Source organism: Ochotona curzoniae, unplaced genomic scaffold, assembly GCF_017591425.1.
Source record: "Ochotona curzoniae isolate NIBS_2020 unplaced genomic scaffold, NIBS_Ocur_1.0 patch380, whole genome shotgun sequence".
Taxonomy (NCBI): Eukaryota; Metazoa; Chordata; class Mammalia; order Lagomorpha; family Ochotonidae; genus Ochotona; species Ochotona curzoniae.
Genome location: NW_024466951.1, coordinates 138,939 through 160,010, shown reverse-complemented (window position 1 = coordinate 160,010; position 21,072 = coordinate 138,939). Strand labels below are relative to the sequence as shown.

At 58.4% G+C, this 21,072-nt stretch overlaps 2 protein-coding genes across 2 annotated transcripts; one reads left to right on the top strand and one right to left on the bottom strand.

Moving 5' to 3' along the window:
* The first annotated feature begins 204 nt into the window (after positions 1–204).
* Positions 205–1,866, top strand: LOC121167524 (ankyrin repeat domain-containing protein SOWAHA-like). The gene has a single exon (XM_040996981.1). The coding sequence runs from the start codon at positions 205–207 to the stop codon at positions 1,864–1,866; it is 1,662 nt and encodes a 553-aa protein (XP_040852915.1).
* A 5,019-nt stretch (positions 1,867–6,885) lies between these two features.
* Positions 6,886–10,098, bottom strand: LOC121167521 (protein Shroom1-like). The gene is made up of 7 exons (XM_040996977.1): positions 9,145–10,098; positions 9,009–9,064; positions 8,641–8,886; positions 7,914–8,456; positions 7,686–7,806; positions 7,322–7,594; positions 6,886–7,218 (listed from the first exon to the last, which is right to left on the bottom strand). Exons 1-7 carry the CDS (start codon positions 10,063–10,065, stop codon positions 6,886–6,888), a joined length of 2,493 nt encoding a protein of 830 aa, XP_040852911.1. The 5' UTR covers positions 10,066–10,098.
* Between the last annotated feature and the right edge of the window lie 10,974 nt (positions 10,099–21,072).

Sequence of the window (21,072 nt, the reverse complement as noted above, 5' to 3'; positions counted from 1 at the left end):
CACGGCGGGGGCGGCAGACCCCGGCACCCTGCGCCCGGCCACGTCCCTGCCCTAGGGCGTGGGCCTGACTGAAGTCCAGCTTCGGCAACACGCCCAAGCCACCGCGGGGACAGCGACCAGGTGACTCCCGGAAACCCCTGCTTCCGTGTGTCCAGCCAGCGGCGTCGCTTCCACCTGCCGCCGCGTCCCAGGCAGGCACTGGCCATGGCGCTGGCTGCCGCCGCGGCCGCCGCGGCCGCCGGAGTGAGCCAGGCAGCGGTGCTAGGTTTCCTGCAAGAGCGGGGCGGGAAGGTGCGCAACTCGGAGCTGCTGAGCCGTTTCAAGCCGCTGCTGGAGGCCGGCGACCCGCATGGCCGCGCTGCGCGCAGGGATCGCTTCAAGCAGTTCGTCAACGACGTGGCCGTGGTGAAGGAGCTGGACGGTGTCAAGTTCGTGGTGCTAAGAAAGAAGCCCCGGCGCCCGGTGGGATCCGAGTCCCTGTCCCTGCCCCTGCGCATCGCAGCGCCGCCGTCGAGCGCCCTCTCCGCAGCCCCGGGAGAAGGCGCTGCTCTTGCAGCTCAATCCCCGGCCCCCGTGCAGCAGGACCCGGCGGGGCAGCCCACGCCACAGGATGCCCCCGGGGCTCCGGCCCCTGCGTCCAGTCCGCCCCCTGGGGAGTCGCCGGTAGACTCGGTCCACGGCCCCGCAGACCCCCGACCTCCAGCCTTGGAGCCTGCCCAGCCCTCAGAGGGACCCTGTGCGGATGCGGCCCCGCAACCCGAGGCGCCGTCGGAGCCATCCTCAGCCCGCACGGAAGCGCTCACCCCGAGCCCGGGCTCGGGACTGCCACCTCCGGCCCCGCGCGCGCCACCACCGCCGAAGCCCTGCATGCTGCCGGTGCGCTGCGTGCCGGGCCCCGCTGCGCTCCGCATCCGGGCTGAGGACCAGGGCCTGCGCCGGCAGCTGTCGGAAGAGCCCGGCCCACGGAGCTCCCCGCCTCTGCTGAGGCGGCTCTCGGTGGAGGAGTCCGGCCTGGGCCTGGGCCTGGGCCCTGGTCGCTCCCCGCACCTGCGGCGCCTGTCGCGCGCAGGTCCCCGCCTGCTGCTGAGCCCCGACACCGAGGAGGTGCCCGCCGCGCCGCCGCCCTCTGCCGTGCCCCTGGAGCCGGCTGAGCACGAGTGGCTCGTGCGAACGGCCGGTGGCCGCTGGACCCACCAGCTGCACGGGCTGCTGCTGCGTGACCGCGGCCTGGCGGCCAAGCGCGACTTCATCTCGGGCTACACCGCCCTGCACTGGGCTGCCAAGAGCGGCGACCACGAAATGGCGCTGCAGCTGGTGGAGGTGGCGCGGCGCGGCGGCGCGCCCGTGGACGTGAACGCGCGCTCGCACGGCGGCTACACGCCGCTGCACCTAGCCGCCCTGCACGGCCACGAGGATGCCGCCGTGCTGCTGGTCGTGCGCCTCGGGGCGCAGGTGCACGTGCGCGACCACAGCGGCCGGAGGGCTTACCAGTATCTGCGGCCCGGCTCCTCGTACGCGCTGCGGCGTCTGTTGGGCGACCCGCGCCTGCGAGGCGCCGAGTCCGATGCCAGCGCCGTCGGGGGCGGCAGCCTGGCAGCCCGACGCCCGGTGCAGGTGGCCGCCACCATCCTGGGCTCCACCACCAGCGCGTTCCTGGGCGTGCTGGCCGACGACCTGGTGCTTCAGGATCTGGCCCGCGGCCTGAGGAAGTCCAGTTCCTTCAGCAAGTTCCTGGGCGCCTCGCCCATGGCTCCGCGCAAGAAGGCCAAGGTCCGTGCGGGGCTGCCAGCCTTCGCGGACGCCGCTCGCCGCCCAGCCCCGGGGCTGTTGGCAGGCCTCGTGCCCAGCGTGCCACCCACCACCTGACGGCCGCCGGGGGCTTGGGCCTGGCCCAGACCGAGGCCCCACTTGACACCGTGGCCCCTACCGGCACCCTTCCCAACTTGGTCCAGCAGGGCCCAGCCACGTTGTCCGCCTAGAGGGGCCTCCGCCCCCCGGGACTCGTGAGAACCTTCTCCACAGAAACCCACAGTCCGTTCCCGCCTATTTTGACTTCCGGGTCGAGGGTCAGGGGCAGCAGCTGGTCTGGTCCCTGAAGGCGGGAATTCCTGACTCCCCCTCCCCCGCGCGCCGGAAGTTGGCCAGGGTCGCGAGATGTCAGGCTGGCAACTTCCGGATTCGGAAGGTTTTTATTTTTGGTTTTTTTATTTTTCGGTAATGTGATGCTTTTATTGTGCTTTGCACATTAAAATGAGGTACAGTCACTTTCATAATTACCTTTCGGGATTCTATTTTTTCATTCTTAGGCCAAGTGCTCTTTCTCAATATTTTGCTAAGTAGTTTGGAATCCTACTTTCCAAAAAGAGCCATCTACAGGTCCGCTCCGGCCATTGCGGCCGCCTGGGGAGTGAATCAAGGGACAGATCTTCCTCTCTATGTATCTGACTTTCCAATAAAAAAATAAAATTCTTTTAAAAATAAATAAATGAAAGCGATCTGAAGGAAATTAGCCCCAGTCAACAAAACTCTTTTTAAGAAAATGTATCTACCTCATTTTAGGTAATCACAATTCTGTAAAAATCTTGAGCCCACAGAATAACCGTTGTGACCCCAACGAATGTAAAGAATTTAAATAATAGGAAACGAGCACATCTTGGGGCAGCGGTTCACAAGGAGAGGGAAGAGAGATTTTAGCCAAATTTGCTCTGCGGTGGACTTTGTGCTGTTTGGGCACTCATGGCTGTTTTGATCTGACATGAATTATGTAAACATCAGGAGTTGTGAATGGCCCCTGGGTGCTGTTTCCAAACCTGTGGTTTTTACACCTGAGCCTTGGTACCGCAAGTGGGTTGATCGAAGATTCAGTTTAACTCCCTGATTAAATAGTAGTGCACCCATCCAGAAGCGAGTGTTTCATGTGAAAGTTCTGCAGAGGCAAGAGGCACCTTACCCGAGCATTCCCAGCCAGCTGCTGCAGAGTCACCTGTGAGCAGCTCAGTGGGCTAGCCTGGCCTCTCTGCGCCTTGCTGCCCACGTGCACAGCTGGGTGGCTGTTGCTCAAATCACCCTGGTCCTGCACAATGTGGTTGTAACAGCTTTTTTTTTTTTTATCTGTTTCAGAAATGTGAAAAGGTATTATTGGTTCAGCTAACATGTTTATTTCATGTGATAATCCTCTGCTTTTGCAAATTACGTTTGCATGTCATTAGTTCCACCAGTTTTTATTGCACAGGGTAATGGGGCTTCCCCTCCCTCCGGTATTATCAAGTGAGCTTGAAATTTATGAAATGTTTCAATTTAAGCAATGAAATAAACATCCCCTGTTTCTGTCTTAGTGACTTTACTTCCCTGCCAGTGTTTTCTGTTTTTCTTTTCTTACTGCATATTCTCCTCTTTCAAGCACTGGCATAAGGAAGGAGGCTGGAGTGAGCCACACCTGGAAACCCTAGCCGAGAAACTAGAGACATATAGGCCTGGCTCTGACCCTTCCTCAAAACTCCAGCTTGTCTGCATAAATTATTTTAAAATGCAAATGACATCTTCTGCTTCAGGGGAAAAATTGTGGGAGGCTATAATTATAGCCATGTGAGGAGCTGAAGATCCAGGAGACAGAATGAAATGCTAGAGATTTTCAGTGTGAAAGGGGCGGCCTGCTTGAGGCAGGACCACACGGTGTGCAGACGCAGGCGCGACCTGCCCTGAGTAAAATGTGCTCCAGCGAGGTGTGATGACAGTAACTGACCTCAAGGGCCAGCACAGTGCGAGCCTTTAGCCCAAGTGGCAGGTCAGTCAGCCTGCAGGCCAGGTGTTAGAAGCTGCTGTTAAGGGTTGGGCACTGTGGCATGCAAGTTCAGCTACTGCTTATGACACCTGCAAGCTACATTCAAGTCACCATCTTCGCTTTCCAGCCAGCTCTCTGTCAGCTCCTGCCACCTATATAACAGACAGGGATGGAGCTCCGTCGAGGCTTATGGCTGTTGCAGTCATTTGGAGAGTGAGCCTCCAAAAGCCAAGGGGTGGGTGATGCAGCTTTGGCTGTTGAGGATATTTCTGGAATGAAACAGTGGCTGGAAAAGTGACTCCCACTCCCCCTTCCCCTTTTTCCTCTCACTCTCTCTCCCTTCCGCCTCCTTCTAGGTCATTCTACCTTTTGAATAAATCTTTGCTCTATCCCTGGGTTCTGTGTGCGACGCCCCTTACTTAAAGCAGCAGCAGCCACATCTTTCAGGACCAACATCCTGGGCCCATCACAGAGACCTAAGCCCCTGCCATGATAAAGTGGAGCCTGCCCAAGACCCATATCCCCCCACTGTGTTTTTGGTCCTTTCCTTGAAGACACTGTTTGGCCATTCAAGATGGCCTCTGCCTTGGTGTGCCAGCTGCCACGCAGCGCCCCAAACTGGGGCCTGCAAAGCAGGAGTGGGTGGTCTTCTGGGAGAGACAGAGATCCAGACCTTGCCTAAGCTGGAGGTAAAGCTCCCACTATGGGGTCTTTATAATGACTTGCATTCACTTATGATTTGAGACAGTGTTAGTTCACTCCCTGAATGCCAGCCACGGCTGGCTGGCTGGCTGGCTGGCTGGCTATCCTATCGAGCTGGGTTGGAATGCAATCAAATTCTCCCGCGTTGGTGGCAGGAACCCAAATTCCTTCAGCTGTCACCTGCTGCCTCCCAGGAGGCTGCAGGCCACAGCCAGAGCAGGGCTGCGAACGCCGCACCCCCCTTTCCTGAACAGGGCTCTGGGGAGAGACTGCTGTGTAACACGTGCCCACCACCACCACCACCACCACCGGCCTTGGGCCTGAATTCCCTGAAGCGGGCACGCACCGACCGCAGGGCACTTTGTTCCTGACCCGGGATGCTCGGTACCGGCAGGATGTTCAAGCTGCGGTGTGGGGAACAGTGCTTTCCCTCTTCTGGTTCCAAGTCACAGTCGGAAGGTAAAAGGTACACTAATTACACCCGCGTTCCCGAACGCCGCGGGGGCGGCCGCGAGCCGCGGGGAGGAGGCTGCGCAGTTCTCCTGCCGGTTACCCGGCAACGCGCGATCCGGTAAAGGAGTTGGGGGAAGATGGAGGTGGAGGAGAAAAGGGGTGGCTGAAGGAGCTGGAGGGGGCACAAGCCCCTAATCAAGACATCCTTTCAATTCTGTTTTCCACCCCCGGCCCCTCCACCCCGCAAGGCTCTTTGTGACCCTGCTGCCTGAGAAAGGGGCACCGGGAGGCCCTGCCCTGCCGTCCTCATCAGCCCACCAACAAGCAAGTGAGCCTCTCGCCCACTCACCCCCCCCCCAGCCCCCAGAATTTCTTTCCAGCGGAAGCGAAAAGCTCAGCTTCAACCGGGGCGCTGCTGGGCACGTGCGTGGGGCTCGTGCCGGGGGTCCTGGCTGCAGCGAGGTGGGCCGCACGGACAGCAGTGCCCCCTGCTGGCAGTGCCTCGGACCCCCGGCCGGGCGAAGGTGCCCGCATGAACAGCTGTGAGGAGCTCGCCCTTGCTTGGGCTGGGGGCGATGGGCAGAGAATGACCTTTAAGGAAGTGGGCAGCGGCTCCCCGCAGGAGCCTCACCCTACTATTCAATCAGCTCAGAGCGATGCAAAGCCCTGCTAATCCGGAAGATAGCAGAGGCGCCCGGGCCCCTAACCCCAACACAGATCAGGACTGGAATGTGCCTGTTCTGCCAGTCAATTCCCACTGGCCGAAGGGACAACCCTCCGCGTGCCTCTGGGATGATCTTTAACTGGACAAGTAAGAGTGGCGGTGATTGCACGGGGCAGAAAGCCAGCAAAGTGCACTGTAAGGGAGTCGACCTGGGAGGCAGGCCTGGCCCGGGCACAGGACGCACAGAAGCTCAGCGCCCTGGAACCCGCTTCCAGGGGCGCAGCAGGAACCTCCTGAGCTCTTTCTTAAAGGACACAATGCGGGCATTGTTCGATGCTCAGCAGCGCCACTGTCCCCACGAATGCTTCTCGCCTGAATGCCGCCAACGCTAATGCCCAACCAGTTGTATGTACTTGGTGACAGAACGTGTCAGGAAAGCAGTCCCTTCTCACTCTGGCACCCGCCGGTGTGACACATCCGCGTGCCTTTCACTGTGCCCAGCACCAGTGGAAACACTGCCCGTCTACAGGAGGGTGCTGCTCCCTGGTGTTTGCTGATGCAAGTACCCAAGCCCATTGTCTTATGTTTACCCAGGTACCCAGGGCTCATGCACAAATGGAGGAAGAAGGCCGCCTGTCTGCTAGTGCTCATCAGCCTTTGGGGGCACCCACCCACACCTTCCTGTCTAGGCCCTCTCCCACCCCAGTAGGGTCTCCTAAAGGGAGTAGCAATACACTCAAGGCTAGGTGTTCAAGTATATGCCGGACACCCATGGCAAGGCAGGACTCCCACATTCACTGCTGAAGCTGGACCTCTGGTCAAGACCAGCTCAGGTGACCTGCACCCTGCTGGTGGCCACAAGGTGGGCACCAAACGAGGGAGGGATCAGCAGGCCAGGGGGGCTGAGGGCCCCTCCCTCTTCCAGCCAGGCCCTCTTCCACCTGCAGACAGGACTGAAGCCTCCATATTGTCAACAAGGCCCCGCCCCCGGCTTCCCTTCTTGTGCCGCACACAACACCTCTCTGATCATTTTTATTGGAAAAGTAAACCACATTCCGCACCTGCACTGCTCCTCTGACTTCTGTCCCAGGAAAGAGGCAGGCAGCAGTTTCAAAGAATGATAAGTTAATTACCCAAAGACACGCATCACTCGCCTGAGGATCCTGGGAAGCCCCATCTGGGTCCACCCCACCCCTAGAGGGAAAAAAAAAAACACCGAATATTCCTGCATTGCCCCAGCCCCATGGGGGAGAGGTGTGGCGGTGCTCCCCACACTGGAAGGTAACTAGACCAGGGGCCGGGGGGAGGGCGGTGGGTCCCAAGTATAGGTCCCAGAAAGCCAAGCCAGTCTGGGAGACAGGGGACAACGGCCAAGGTCTCTCCCGATGGCTTCCAGCTGGTCCTGAAGGAAGCGGATGCGCTCGTCCAGGCTGCGCTGCTGGGCCAGCACAGCAGCCTTGCCTGCCAGCAGGGCACGGTAGGAGCACAGGTGCTCAGCAGGCAGTGCCTGCTGTAGCAGTTCACGCAGGGCCCGCTCCCGCCGTGCCACGTGGTCCTTCAGCTCCTTGGCATCCTCTTGCTGCCGCTGCAGGAGCCGCAGGCGCTGCAGCACCGAGGCCTGGAAGGGGCAGGGAGAGTACCCGGTGATCACAGCCAGTGCCACTCAGATCTCCCACCCAGCACTCCCCCAATAGGAAGGCCCACCACCCCACCCGCCTTACATGCTCTTCAGGGTCGCCACTGGAGCCTGAACGGGACAGGGCACAGTGCACGCGGGCCAGGCGACTGCCCAGCAGCAGCAGCAGACCCAGCACACGCTCCAGGTCAGCCATGAACCGGCGGAAACGCTCAAGCTCCCGAGGAGCACAGGCCTGGCCCACCATGGCCTCCAGGGCCGCCTGGCTGCTGGCCCACTGGTCAGCCACCTGCTGCAGCCGCTCCTGCTCGGCGCGAAGTTCTTCAAGCATGCTTTGGAGGAGGTCAGCTAGCTCCGCCTGCAGGGAGGGTCCAGGACTTGTGGGCAGAGGTGCCTGGCTCTTGCCCTAGCAGTCTCTACCAGCTAGCCTCACTTCCCCCGGCACTCACTTTCTTGGCCTGAACACTGCTGTGGGGTGCAGGTAGGGCCTGGTCACAGAGCTGGTCAGGCACAGGTGGTGCCTCCTGCTGGGAGGCTGGCAGGAGCTCCATGAAGCAGATTTGATTGGACCTGGGGAGCGAGCCGGAGTGCCCTAAGTGATCCCTGCCACACCATGCAGGGGCTTAGAGCCACACACTCCCCATGCACCCCCCAAGTCCCTGGCGCCCCTCACTCACCCTGAGTCAGAAGCCTGCCGCTCAGTCTCCCCAGCTGTGGACCTCATGGCAGCCCAGATCTCAGCCACGGGGATCAGCCCATCCAGCAGGCCCAGGGGTGGCTCGGGGCTGGGCTGGGAGGCCAGAGTGTCGCTCAGAGAGGGATCCAGCCTGGCCAGCTCCTGAGCCAGCTCCTCGAGGCGCTGATTGGGCCATGTGGGCCCAGAACCAGGCCGGTCAATAGCCCAGGCTAGGGCACCATGCTGCTGCTGAGGCCTTTGGAAATCACCGTCTCTGGGGCCGCCAGTGGGGAAGGGCTTGAGGGGATCACTCCCCACGGCTGCGGGGGGCTCCGGGGGCAATAGTTCAGGCATGTCACCAGCTGAGATGTCACCGTTTGCAGTCCCAGTGGTGCCATCGTCTGTGGTCCTGGGGACGTCCCTGGAGCAGTTCACCACTTGCTGGGACTCGTCTGCTCTTATAGGCTCTGGGCACAGGTGCAGGGAATGCTCTGCGGGAGCTGTCGCCAGGGCACTTCCATCCTGCTCATCAGAGGCACCAACCCTGGAAGCAGAAAGAGCTCAGGCCATATAGACAAGCAATGGCCTCCAAGGCCTGCCTACTGCCAGCCCAGGCCCTGGGCCCCAGGCTCCTCCTGAGAGAGGGTTCCTTGCCGTTCCCCTGTTCCCTCCAACCGCCAGCATTTCCCAGATGACCCTCACTCTGCTGGGAACCAAGGAGAGTTCACCTGGTTGAGAGCCGCTTAGGGCTGTGGTAGCCCAGAGGTGACGTCACTTTGACGAGCATGGCATCCTCCAGGAAGACCTCGTCATCGGGAAGGGAGGGGAGCTGGGAGGATGCAGCGCAGGTCTCCAAGTCAGCAGTGCTGCTGGGGCGCACCTCCACTGGAGAGGTGGCTGCAGGCTCCTTCTGAGGGGAGAACCTGGGGGCAGGGGCTTCGCACCCACCATGGTGACTGGGAAGGTTCTTCGAGCTACACCAGGGAGACAAGCAAGCTCAAGGTTTGCAAGAGGGAAGGCTGGCACCTGCTCCTTCCTGGAGCTGCGAAGGCTGCCTTGCCCAGCTTGGTCCCCAGGGTGGGTTCTGATCTCTTACCTGGAGACTGTAGTCTGAGACAGCAGCCTAGGGGTTTCTGCTCCTGGGGGAACAGTCTAGAAAGGTGGACAGCAGGAATCTTCAACATCCCACGAGCTCAGTCCCCAACCAACCCGTGTCCCTGTATCTACCATACCTGGATGACGGACATGGTCCCTCCTGGACCTCCCCAGGGACCCAAGACTTCGCCTGAAGTACTCCGACTGTGACTAGTAGGCCGGTAGGCCAGGGCCAGCTTCTGGGACCCCGAATCAGCTGGACCTTCTTGCTGCACCTCGGGTCGCCCAGTGCATGCAGTCAGCTCAGGCCCAGTGAGGTGGGCCTCACCTAAGCACTCCCTGGACGCCCCGCCGGCCCGTCCCAGGTGATCCAGCTTCCCGGGTTCCGAGAAGCACCACTTCCGCTGCTGGCTGGCAAGGCGCTCCGGAGTGGCGGGTCGCGGCGTGGAGGGAGCTGGCCAGCGTGGCCGCTCCGCCTCCCCACCAGGGTGGCTGAGCGAGGCGGAGCGCGAGTGGGCAGTGGGCGACTGTGCAGGGGCCGCGGGCCGCAGGCGGGCGGGCAGGCTCATGCGCAGCTCCTTGCGCTGGAAGGACGTCTCCCGCAGCACCCGCCGCTGCGCACCCTGCAGACGCTGGCGGTAGGCGGCCCGCGAGGCCGGTGGGCTGGGCGGCTCCACCGCACGCGCCGCGGCCTCCGCCTCGGCCGCCAGTGCATACAGCAGCGGCGTGGCCTGCCTGCTGAGAGGCCCTAGCGGCCCCTGCCCTTCCGGGGGTCGCAGCCCACTGCGCGCCGCAACTGCGGGTCGAGGCCGCGAGGCAGGGCGCAGGCCGGCATCGGGAGGGCTGGGGCCCGGGCTGCCCCACACCACTCGCACGTAGTCCCAGTCCAGGTAAGGGAGCGGACTGGGCCCGGGTGATGGTGTGCGTGGCTCGGGGCCGCCTGAGGCCGCGGAGAAAGAGCTATAGGCAGAGTCGGCGTGCGCAGATAGCCGCAGATCCAGGCTTCCAGTGGGTGAGGCTGGGGAGGCACGGTCATCCCCAGGGCTCAAGGTCTCCATCCGTGAGCAGATAAGTGCTGGAACTAGCAGGCTCCGAGGGCCCTAGAAAGACAGCAACCGGCTGGTGAGTTAGGATGGCCTGCTGGGCTCTGCACCACCAGTCAGGCCCAGCATTGTGGCTGAGTCACCACAGCCTGGGAAGTCAGCAAGACAAAGCCGCAAGGAGCAACTTTGCTGGGAGGGATCTTAGCAATGCACTGTTAGCAGAGCAGTGGGGCCTCTACCCTGCTGACCCCCTGCAGTGCCCAGGGCCTGCCCAGGCTGCTTCCTGGCAGCCCTGCCAGCTTCACCCTGGGATCTTGCCTTGGTAAACAATGGTGGAGGAACCTTTTGAAATGCCAGAGTGCCAAGGAGGGGGTTGGTGGTGGCGAAGCTCCTCCCGCCCAGGGCCAGCTCTGCAGCCCACCCCCTCAGCCCCTGCAGCCTCGCAGGCATTTATTTCATCTACAGAGCTGCCTGGATGTTCACAGTGCTGCCCGCCTTTGGCAGGCAAGGACCCTGAGGTGCGGGAGGCGTTGTGGTGGGCCTGACTTGTGCGGGAGCTCACCGCTAAGCACCTGGAATCAGCAGCTGCGCACTTCTGCACTGGAACCGCTGTGAGAAAGTTGGCCTCTGTCTCCCTGCAGGTTCCAGAACAATGTGGGGGTGACCTGCTGCCACCTCCCCTTTTCGCTGCTTCTCCTACAGGACTCTGCTTAGAGGTCTGCTGGCCTTCTGAGATCTCCACCGGGCACAGAGCTTGTCCGGTTCGGTTCCAGCATCGCTGACCCTGGAAGGTCCTAGCTGGCCTGCCTGGGAGTCCCTCTGCCCACCCTCAGCCCTGGCCTGTCCAAGGTTGGGCTTCTATACACCAGTGTACACTCCATGCTGACCCAGCACTGGCATGTGGTGAGAAAGTGTTTGCTGGGTAGTAAGGGAAGGAAAAGACTTAGAGGGAGTGAGGCAGGGGTGGCATTTTGGGAGAGAGGGTGAAGGTTCCCCATCAGCTGCCACCCTCTGCCATCCCTATTAGTAATCTTTTCTGGGGAACAGGATGGGTCAGGCACCAGTTATGCATCCAACGTGGGGACAGACAGAGCAGGGAAGCACAGCGGGGAGATGGGGTCAGTGTGAGAGCAGCTGCGAGCGCCCCCTGACCTGTGGGGAGGATGGCATGCTCTCCCTAAGCTGCTTGCAGGACAGCATGGAAGGTGGGGACCAAAGGGCCCAGCCTCCTGGACCCTGGGGCTCGTGTCCATACAGTCCGGTTGTACCAGAAAGACAGAGCATTTCCTAAAAAGGAGAGGCGGTGGGACTGGTGCTGTGGCACAGCGAGCAAAGCCTCTGCTTGCAGAAGGGCAGACAGGCGTCCCTCCATTTCCAAAGCAACTCCCTGCTAATGCACTTGGGAAAACAGTAGGGCATGGCTCAGGTCTCATAGGTTTTTTGTTTGTTTGTTTTTATTACAAAGTCAGATATACAGAGAGGAGGAAAGACAGAGAGGAAGATCTTCCGGTCTGATCATTCACTACCCAAGGGAGTGCAATGGCCGGTGCTGTGCTGATCCAAAGCCAGGTGCCAGGAACTTCCTCCAGGTCTCTCACATGGGTGCAGGGTCCCAAGGCCACAAGCAGGAAGGTGGATGGGAAGTGGAGCTGCTGGGACTAGAACCGTGTCCACATGGGATCCTGGGCATTCAAGGTGAGGACTTTAGCCGGTAGGCCACCGCCCAGAAGGGATTCATCTTGACCTCCCCTCCCCCAGGGCGGTGGCCCTTGCAGGAAGGCTGGGAGCCTCTGGAAAGTGTCCCTACTCTCCAGACTTCCAGAGAGCCAGTGAGCAGCAGCTCTGCAGGTCATCACCCAGGAGGGAGGTTGCCCATCTGCGCAGACACCAGCCTTCTCTGTCTAGGCCTTCTGGGCCTGCCCTTGGAGCACCTCTTCCCAGGCTGCCCGTGCTGGGTTGCCGCAGCTTCGGGCAGCAGTGACCAGAGACACAGATGCTTGGGAGACTTTGGAAAGCGTGGCTGTGAGTCACAGTAACCTCAGACAGCTGTCTCTTTATCTACCCTGACGTGTGTTAGGAATCCCAGCACAAAGAACCACAAGTTCTCAGACTGCTGTTGTGCACCTCCAGCCCTGCCCCCGCAGGGCACAGCTCACTGGACAGCAAGCCCTGGTGGCTGCAGGCTGCATGCCCTAGCCTTAGTGGGCCAGACTACAGCCCTTTGGAAAAGCTCTTTAGGGAACTGGCACCGTGGCACAGTGGATTAGGCAACAGGAGTTGCTGGGATCCTATATGAGTCCAGGTTGCTCCACACCCATCCAGCCATCCAAGCTCCCTGCTCAAGTGCCTGGGAAAGTAGTGGAGGAAGGCCAAGTGATGGGAAACCAGGTTGAAATTCCTGGCTTCAGTCTGACCCAACACTGACAGCTAATTGGGGAATGAGCCAGTAGATGGAAAGTTTCTGTCTCTAACTTTCAAACAAAAAATAGCTTAAAAAAAAAAACCTCTGCAGGGGCAGCCTGGAGCCCCAGTTAACAAACCAGACGGGGGTGCTCAGGCTGGGGGTTGTGCTCCCCAGGCACCTGTCACTGCAGTGAAGGAGCAGCCAGGATGAGGAGACAAAGCTTAGGTTCAAACAGTCCAGAACTATGAGTCTGGCGAGAGAGCTGTGACCTGGGACTGGCGAGGGTTAGCCGTGTGCCCCTGACAAGCTGGGGGAGATGCAAGCCAGTTTCTGGTGGATAGCTTCCCCGCCCTCCAGGGCTCTAGGAGCACGGCCAGGTGTGAAATCTGGAGGGCAACAAGCAGCTTCAGATGCTGCGGAACCAGCTCGAACCTCCATCCAACCACCACTCACACCTGACCCCTCTGCGGGCGGTCCGGTTCCACTGCCCCACCCGCGGGGTCTTTTCGCATCCCTGGCCTCCCAGGGGAGCCATCCGGAATCTCAGCTCCTTATGAGCGGCTGGTTTGCGGGTTCCCGCGGACCGCGCAGAGGTGCGGGTCTGGCGGCGCTGGGCAGGGGCGCCCGCGGGTGGACGGACCGCGGCCGTGGGGCCTGAAGCTGCTGGAGCCGGGGGCGCGAGCCAGTAGAACGCCGCAGGCCTTGGCGACCGCAGGGGGCGGCAGAGTCGCGCGGAGCCCGGAGAGCGCGGGTGGCCGCGGACCCGCGCTTTTCTCGGCCTTTCCTGTTGAATTCACCGTCGGGGGAAGGAGGGCTCAGCACGGGAGGGAGGGTCTCGCCTCTCCCGCTGCTCCGCGACCGAAGGGTAGGAGCAGGGACACACGCTGGAAACCCCAGTGCGCGGTGGCCCCAAGCGGCTCCCCTGCAGCGGCGCCAGCTGGGTGGGTCGGTGTGGTCCCCCGGTCCCGCAGCAAGAGTAAAGGAGCGCACGGCGCAGTCACACTCGGCGGGGAGTCAGACCCCGGGCCGGACGGCACACCCGCCGCCCGGCTCCCCAGGGCGGCCCTTTTTCCTCCTCCCGGGAAGCGTGGACCCCGCCCTGCGCCCCGGCTCCCGACCCCGCCGCGTACCTGAGGCTCCAGCTGCAGCCGCGCTCCCGGGCGCCGCAGCCAAGTGGTGACATCAGAACCCACGGCTCCGGCTCCCGACCCCACCTCCAGACCCGGGCCGCTGCGGCAGGGGAGGCGCCACGTCCGACCCTAGGGGCGGGAGCGTCTGCCCGCCGGCCACCGGCGGGAGGCTGGGGGAGGGAGAGGTGCACCCTTTGTCTGCCCGCTGGGCACAAGCCCGTGGCCCCAGGCCTGAGAAGCAGGAGCGCCGGGGGTGGGAGGGCCGGCGGCCCCGGGGACCGCCCACCGGGGACCGCGCGCCTCCGCAGCGCGGGCCCGGGTCTCCGGAGGCCCTGACACCGCCCCTTCTCCGGAAAGTCCACGCTGGGAACTCGGGAACACCAGGTCTCTCTTTCCCTTTCCAATGCCACTAAGCCAGGATCCTCGCGCCCCTGGACCAACTTTCTTTCCAGACCCTCTCACTTCCCGAGCCTTCCCAGCTCCTGGAATCCCACCTCGGGCGTTTATCCCTGGTTCTTGCCGGCTTTTCTTCCCGTTTCTGCCGTGGTCCAGGGCTAAAGGCCCTGCCTGGGGGAAGGGAGTCTGCGGACTTGCGGGTTCACTCCGCTGGCCTGGGAGCGGCTCCTTTGAGACCTGCGCACAGGCCCCGCGGCTGGAATCTCTCGAGCCTTTCCCTCCCCAGACCTCCGAGCTCCAAAGACTGGCTCGGCTGTCTGTGCTGCTGTGCCCTGTCCCTTGCCCTGACACCAGGCTCGCTGCTTTCCAAAACCACGATCTGTAAGTCAGACCCTGTCGAGACCGGCGCCATTTCTGCAAGGATTTACAGGGGTCCCTCGCCGCGCTCCCCCATCCCCGCCCACTGGGTCCCTCTGTCCTGTGCTGCCCTTAATCACTCCCTGGATCCACTTGCCTGTGTGGCTGCCCTTCTGTCCCTAAAGGAAAATTGAAGGGCCACTCATACTCAGATGTATCTATTTCCTTTGCTTGTTTTGTCTTAGATTATTGCCTCCTTGCTGACCTGTAAGATTTGTCTATACATTAAGGAATTCACACTTTCTCTGACATGTGGCATATGTTTTCCAAAGTTTGAGCCTTTTTATTTACGTACTTTCTGTTTTAAGATCTATTTATTTGAAAGGCAGAGTTAGAATCTTCCAGTCACAGGTTCACTGTCAAGCTAGTTGCAACAGCTAGAGGTCAGCTAGACAAAACCAGGAGCCAGGAGCACACGGGGTTGCATGGCTCTGAGCATTCGGCCTGTCTTCCATTGCTTTTCCATTAGCGGGGAGCTGAATTGGAAGTGGTGCAAGCAGGACTTGAACCAGCACCCATAAGGGAGAACTTTACCTGCTATCCCACAATTCGGCCCCTATTATTTCCTTTTATTTGAAAAGCAGACAGATGTGGGGAGTAGGCCAGACTGTGTGGATGGCACCACTTGCCTTCCAGGTACTCATTAGCCACAAGCTGGAATCAGAGGTGGAGCCACAGGTTGAACCTAGAGACTCATAATGGCATGCAGGTATCTTAGCCACTCTACCAAGGAGCCAGCCTGTCTGGAAGATGTGCTAGCAAACCATTTCCAGAGACAGCAGCCCAAACTCTTCCCCGCATGCACTTGCCAGCCTGGAACCAACTCTTTCCTAAGTCCAGCACAGGCAGTTGCTGTGTGCAACCCTGGGCATAGGCTGATGGGGGGAGGGGGGACTCCTCAGCAAGCAGGGGCCTGAGAGGGTTAGCTCAGAGGGCACTCCTAGGAGAGGGGGTTTCTGGGAGACCGCCTTACCCCTTTTAAGAGTGTGTGCACAGCAGATCCTCTCCAGGCTATGCTGTTGGGGTCAGACTTGGCTTCTGTTCTGGAGGACCAAGGCAGGAGCCTGGGGGACATGTGTCATCCTATGCTGGGACAGCAGCAAAGCAAAGCGTGAGGCTAGAAGCACACATGGCGTATCCTCTCTTACACAGGGTGTGTGGGGACATCTGAGTGGGGGTACACCGATGCTCGTGACCAGAGCCAACAGAGGCTGCGTCACCCAGTGTGTGAAGGGAAGAGATAAGACCAGGGCTCTGCAGAAAGAGATGGAAAATGCAGTGACAAACTCCAGCTTATTTTTGGTGTAAAAAAGGTTGAAATTCATATATATGAAGGATCTTCAACAACTCCATGGAAAATATGTACCAGGAAAAAGCTATGTGAGGGTTTCAGCAATTTTTTTTTTTTTTGGCATTGAAACAAACTCATCTTTCCCTTTTTTTTCAGAATTAAAAGATGAGTTTATTTTGGTGCATAAGTTTTTGAAACCCATGCATATAAAGGGGTCTTAAAAAGCTCATGAAAAACACATGGTATGGAAAAATAATGCATGCATTTCTTTCTTTTTTAAATACATACATTTTTTAATTAATTACATTGCATTATGTGACAAACTCATCTTTCAATTGTGTTTTCCATGACCTGCTGCAAGTGCCTTTGTCCGGTGTACTCAGTAGGGATGGGACAGCCTGGCGTTCTCAGCGAGTGCTGGCTGGAAGGGAAATGCTGCTTCAGTCCCTGGGACAGCTGGCCCTCCCGCAGCCTCCCCAGAGGCCTGGCCCATGAGGACCCTCACAGCTTTTCCCTGTACTTTCTTTTTGTGGCTACCTTCCTATACAGCCCGATCTTTGGCCAATTGCAGTGATTTAGTACATAATGAAAAAGCTAAGAAGTTTGACTCCAAGGAATATTTACAAGTAGGCCTTGTGGGTACAAGCAGTGACTGGTGCTTTGTTGGATTTCCAAAAGATGCCAACTTGATCTTGCTCAGAGATGTACAGTCCGTGATGTGCTGGAACCAAAGACACAGTGTCTGTGACAGCTGTGTGGCTACTGCCTGGATCAAGGCTACGACTGTAGGTCCACTGGACACATATATGAAAGAGTGAAAAACTGGGTTGCGCTCTCAGCTCCTGTTGTTACAGGCGTGTGGGGGAGGGAAACAGCAGATGGAAAATCGCTCTTTTAAAATGTAAGCTCACATACATGAAAACCTTCCTCATTCTAACTGGTGTGCCTGGTTACACGCAGAGGGAGGAGGCTTTGTGCAGCACCTGCAGGGCGCAGGGTGTCTGGCCCTCATCACGGCCAATGCCTGAACACACTCGTGGGGGCAGGTTAGCAGCTCTCTCCACTCTGAGGGAAGTAGAGAAAATCAAGCAAGGACGTGACTTCTGAGTCTCCTAGCAAGATGAAGAGGGAGTACGGGCATGTTTATGAGCTGGAACAAACAGCATTTGCTTGCAAGTGGCACAGTTGGGTTCAGAGGCTGGCTCAGTGCCCAGCCCTGACTGCTGAAAGTGGCACAGGGACACACGGGAAGGTGTTGGCCTGCCTGGAGTATGGACAAACCGGTGCAGCAAGAAAAAGTGCAGGTTCCAAAGTCCAGCAGACTTAAATCTCAATGTCAGCAGCTATGTGACCCCAAAGATAGCCCAACCTTCCTGAAGCTCCACTTCCACCACTTCCACTGGGGAAGAAGGGGTTCTGTCCCACACCTGCCGGTAAAGCCCACAGCCTCACTGGGCACACTGGACGCCAGGCTCGTGCAGCCGTCGGTAAACTGTGCCAGTCACAGGGCACTCCCTCGGTTGGCTTCTCCTGTGAGCCTTGCACTAAGATGTCAGCCCCCCTTGATCTCTAAGGGTGGTTCTGATGTCAGGGGTCTCCCATGGCTTCTGTGATGGCTGTTGGTAGTAGCTCCTCTCAGAAGCTCCACGCTCACCACTCCCTCAGAGCAGCTTTGTTTTGGGGGGAGCCCCACAGAGAGCAGGTCTTGGGCGGGGGCATGGTGAGGGGGAAACACACAGCCACTTTTCCCACTGTGAAAGCCAGAGCAGCCAGTCGTCTTCATAAACAGCCCAGCAACCCAGCAGAGACCAGGCCAGAGACCTGGAAGGAAGTCATCGGACACTCCCTCCTGCTGGAATCCTGCTGCCCTCCCAGGAGTGACACACCCTGGCGTGCCTCCACCTCCTGCAGCCAGGGGTTCTCCAGAATTCCAGCATAGTCTGTCAACCCCAGCTCTGCCTGAGTCGGGCAGATCTCACGACTCCTGCCTGAAATGCAGACGTTTCTGATAAGGAGCCCCAGATGCCAGCATGCCAGCAGCAGGCTGACTGTGTGGAGCTGGGCCTTCCCTGGGAGGAGGGCAGCTCCGTGGAGGGGCTCAGGAAGGGGGTGTGCTCTGTGCCCTCTCTCGTGTTGGTGTGCACAATCTCACCACTGGTCACCAGGAAACAGATCAAGCAGGCCAGCTCCTGGGGCAAAGTTACATACGTGCTGTCCAAGTAAGAACTAGATTTCCCTTGATAAACACAGAATCAAAGGCAAGGACATGGGAAACAGGCTGCTTTTTCCTATTCCTGTACTGAGGAGGCCTGAGTCCTGAGAGGTTCACCCTTTCTGTTCACAGCAGCTGGGCCCAAACACTGAAGCCAGGCCCGGGTGCACCTGCCTGGAGAGCCACAGCCAGCCTCCCTCTCACAGGTGCTCCTCTCATTTGTTTCCCCTCCCTCACTAGCCAATGTTGAGCCTCACAACCTCTGAATCAAGCAGTACCTCCTCCAGGGAACCCTTCCTTGATTTTTCCATATAGAGTTTATTATTCCCTGTGCTCCCAAATGTGCTATAATGGAGATAAATGCGGCCATTTAACTGTCTGCCTGCCGTATTAGAACAGACAATGAGTGCTTGCAAGGAACAGTGCTGGGCTCAGAACAAATACAGGTAGAAGATTTGAACCGCAGAGACGACAGTGCTAAGCCCTTCATTCTGTCTGGTCCCAGGAGAGCCTTGGCCTCCAGGAGCCAGTGATGAGCACAGCCACCTGTGTGTGAGAGAGAGAGAGAGAGAAAGAAAGAGAGAGAGAGGGGGGCTGGGGGAGGGACACAGACAAGGCCATGCACCAAGCAGCCCTTGAATAATGTAGCAAGGCATTACCATGCACCTGTGTGTGAACTGGCCCCAACCAGGGCAGATGACTTGTGTCTGGGAGCCACTGTGGGGCTTAGCAGCTCTCGTCCCTCCACTGAAAGCTGTTGCCAGCAACCCCTCTCCAGCCTGGCATCAGACATTCTCCAAGAGCCTGGCTCTGTGCCCAGGGCAGACTCTGGGCCAGCCCTCCTCTGCCCCCGGAGACACTAAAGGCAGCTCAGGAGGGGCCCAGACTGGCCATTTCCTACGGATCTGCGCAACTCCTCTGCCCTTCCTCCTGTGGTCGTCTTAACAGAAAGGCATCACTTAGCACCCTTCCTTCCAGAACACATGGCCTGGCTCACTGGGGCACTGGCACAGCAGGGCACGGCAGGGCCCGCCTCAGCCTGCATTCCCACATCCTCTCCATGAGTTCTTGGGACTGGATTAACAACCTTCAATAGGAATGGCAGGGGGACCTGGGTCACAACTTTTCTGTGAACAAGGGCTCTTTTCAAAAACTCGGGAAATGCCTAAAAAGGATTAAAAATAAAGTCAAGCTTCAACCCCTCCCAGTGTTCCGGAAGTGCTGGGTACTTTTCCTGAGTTTGATTTATCCTAATAAGCTTAGCTACAGTTCCACATCAAAAAGACAAACCATCCAATTCTTAAAAACAGGCTAAGGTTCTGAACAGCAATCTGAATTTTTCCCCAGGAAGATACGCAAATGGCCAAAAAGCACTTGGAAAAAACATTGAACATCAAGCGCAGATCACAGCAGAGCAGGAGAGGCCCCCCCAGGCGAGCAGGTGAAGCAGCCCCCAGCAGCCCCCTGGGTGCAGCAGCTCCAGTTCCTGGTTCCTTGCTTTGGCCTGGCCCAGCCTGAGCTGTCACCGGCATTTGGGGAGGGAGGCAGTGGATGGAAGATCTCTTTGCCTTTCAAATACATAAAAACAAGGCAAGAATGTAATCATCTTTTTTTTTTTTTTTCGGTCTAAGCGATTTATTTGGCAGGCAGAATGACAGAGAGAAGGGTTCTGGAACTCTGTCAGAGCTGCCCCCATGGTGGCAGGAGCCCACACAGCAGGGCCACCCGCTGCTCCTTTCTCAAGCACATCAGCAGGGAACCAGATAGTAAGTGGAACTTCTGAGACTTCATTCAATACTCCGATATGAGAGGCCAGTGACATGGGTGTTGGTTTAACTAGCTGTGCCACAGCACCTGCACTCCCCACCCCACCCGAAACTTAAAACAATTACCCTTAATGGTGAATTAAAGTCTACTAGTTGCTTGCAGAGGAGACTCTAGCAGTAATACAAAAATAGTCTGTTTCAAAGCATACAGCATGCTGTGACCAGCTAGCCAATTTTGATGTACTAAAATCATGCTGTGAAAACCAAAGCACAAGGCCTGTCAAGTTGAGGCATATCCCAAACCCTGACACCATAGAGTACTTACGCGGTAGTCCTCGGCTTTGCGTCAGGAGGTTAAGAAGGGACAACAGCTAGGCCCGGACCTGTTGCTGGGCATGCCATTGGCTGTGTCCTGCCACTTCCTTTGCCTTGGATGGGGCAGATAAGGCCATGGCCTGAGGGGTGGACTCCAAGGGCAGCAGCAGCACAGGCAGGCTAGTCCCAAGGTTTTAACTGTTGTCACCTCTGCACTTCATGTCACCCATCCTCTGTGACTCGCCATGTATAAGGTGGGTCAGTAACAGAAAAGAAGCACATTTGGGGACTGGTGCCCAGAAACGTGCCATCAAAGGCCAGGAAGGAAGTGGATTCAACACCAAATACACAACCTGCACTTCTCCCAAGCTCCCTAAGCTCGACCTCGGGGTAGTGGCAGGTGCACACTAAAGGTGTATTTACTGATCTGAAAAGAACACTGACAGAGACCTCTCCCATCTTCCAGGTCACTCCCCAGTCTGGGCCAGGCTGAAGCCAGAGCCCAGAACGCAATTCTGGATTTCCATACGAATGGCCTAAGTACTTGGGCACTCACACAGTAACTTCCCACGTGTTGGAAGCTGACTAACAGGGACTCAAGCTGGCACTCTGATACGGTTGCTAGGGTTGTAAAGCAGCAGCTTAACCCACTGTGCCATGATGCCAGACCCCGCCCCGAAGGAGTTCAGAATGAAAGTCTATAAAGGAAACATTGCACCACCCACCAGAAACACAATGTGAGCCACAAATGTAGTTCTGAGTGATCTAACAGCCCCCACTTCAAAAGTGAAGGGAGGCGTGGGTGTTGTGGCATTGCAGGTTAAGCCACCATAAGCAGCACTAGCACATAGATGCCAGTTTGTGTCCTGGCTATTCCACTTGCAATTCAGCTCTCTGCTAATGGCCTTGGAAAGGCAGTAGAACGTGGCCCGAGTACTTGGGCCCCCACAACCACATGGGAGAGCTGGTGAAGCTGCTGGCTTAGGTCAGTCCCAGGCTGGCTGCTGTGGCCATCTAGGGAGTGAGCCAGCAGGTGGAATGTCTTTCTACTTCTCCTGCTCTTTGCACAATTCTTTCAAATAAATAAATCT

Bases quoted from the DNA above. Each gene is read 5' to 3' on its own strand.
- LOC121167524 (XM_040996981.1), top strand. From the start codon at position 205: ATGGCGCTGGCTGCCGCCGCGGCCGCCGCGGCCGCCGGAGTGAGCCAG.
- LOC121167521 (XM_040996977.1), bottom strand. From the start codon at position 10,065: ATGGAGACCTTGAGCCCTGGGGATGACCGTGCCTCCCCAGCCTCACCC. The intron at 8,887-9,008 runs GTAAGAGATCAG...TCCCTGGTGTAG, and splicing joins TCTCAGACTACAGTCTCCAG to CTCGAAGAACCTTCCCAGTC. The intron at 8,457-8,640 runs GTGAACTCTCCT...TTCTGCTTCCAG, and splicing joins CCTAAGCGGCTCTCAACCAG to GGTTGGTGCCTCTGATGAGC.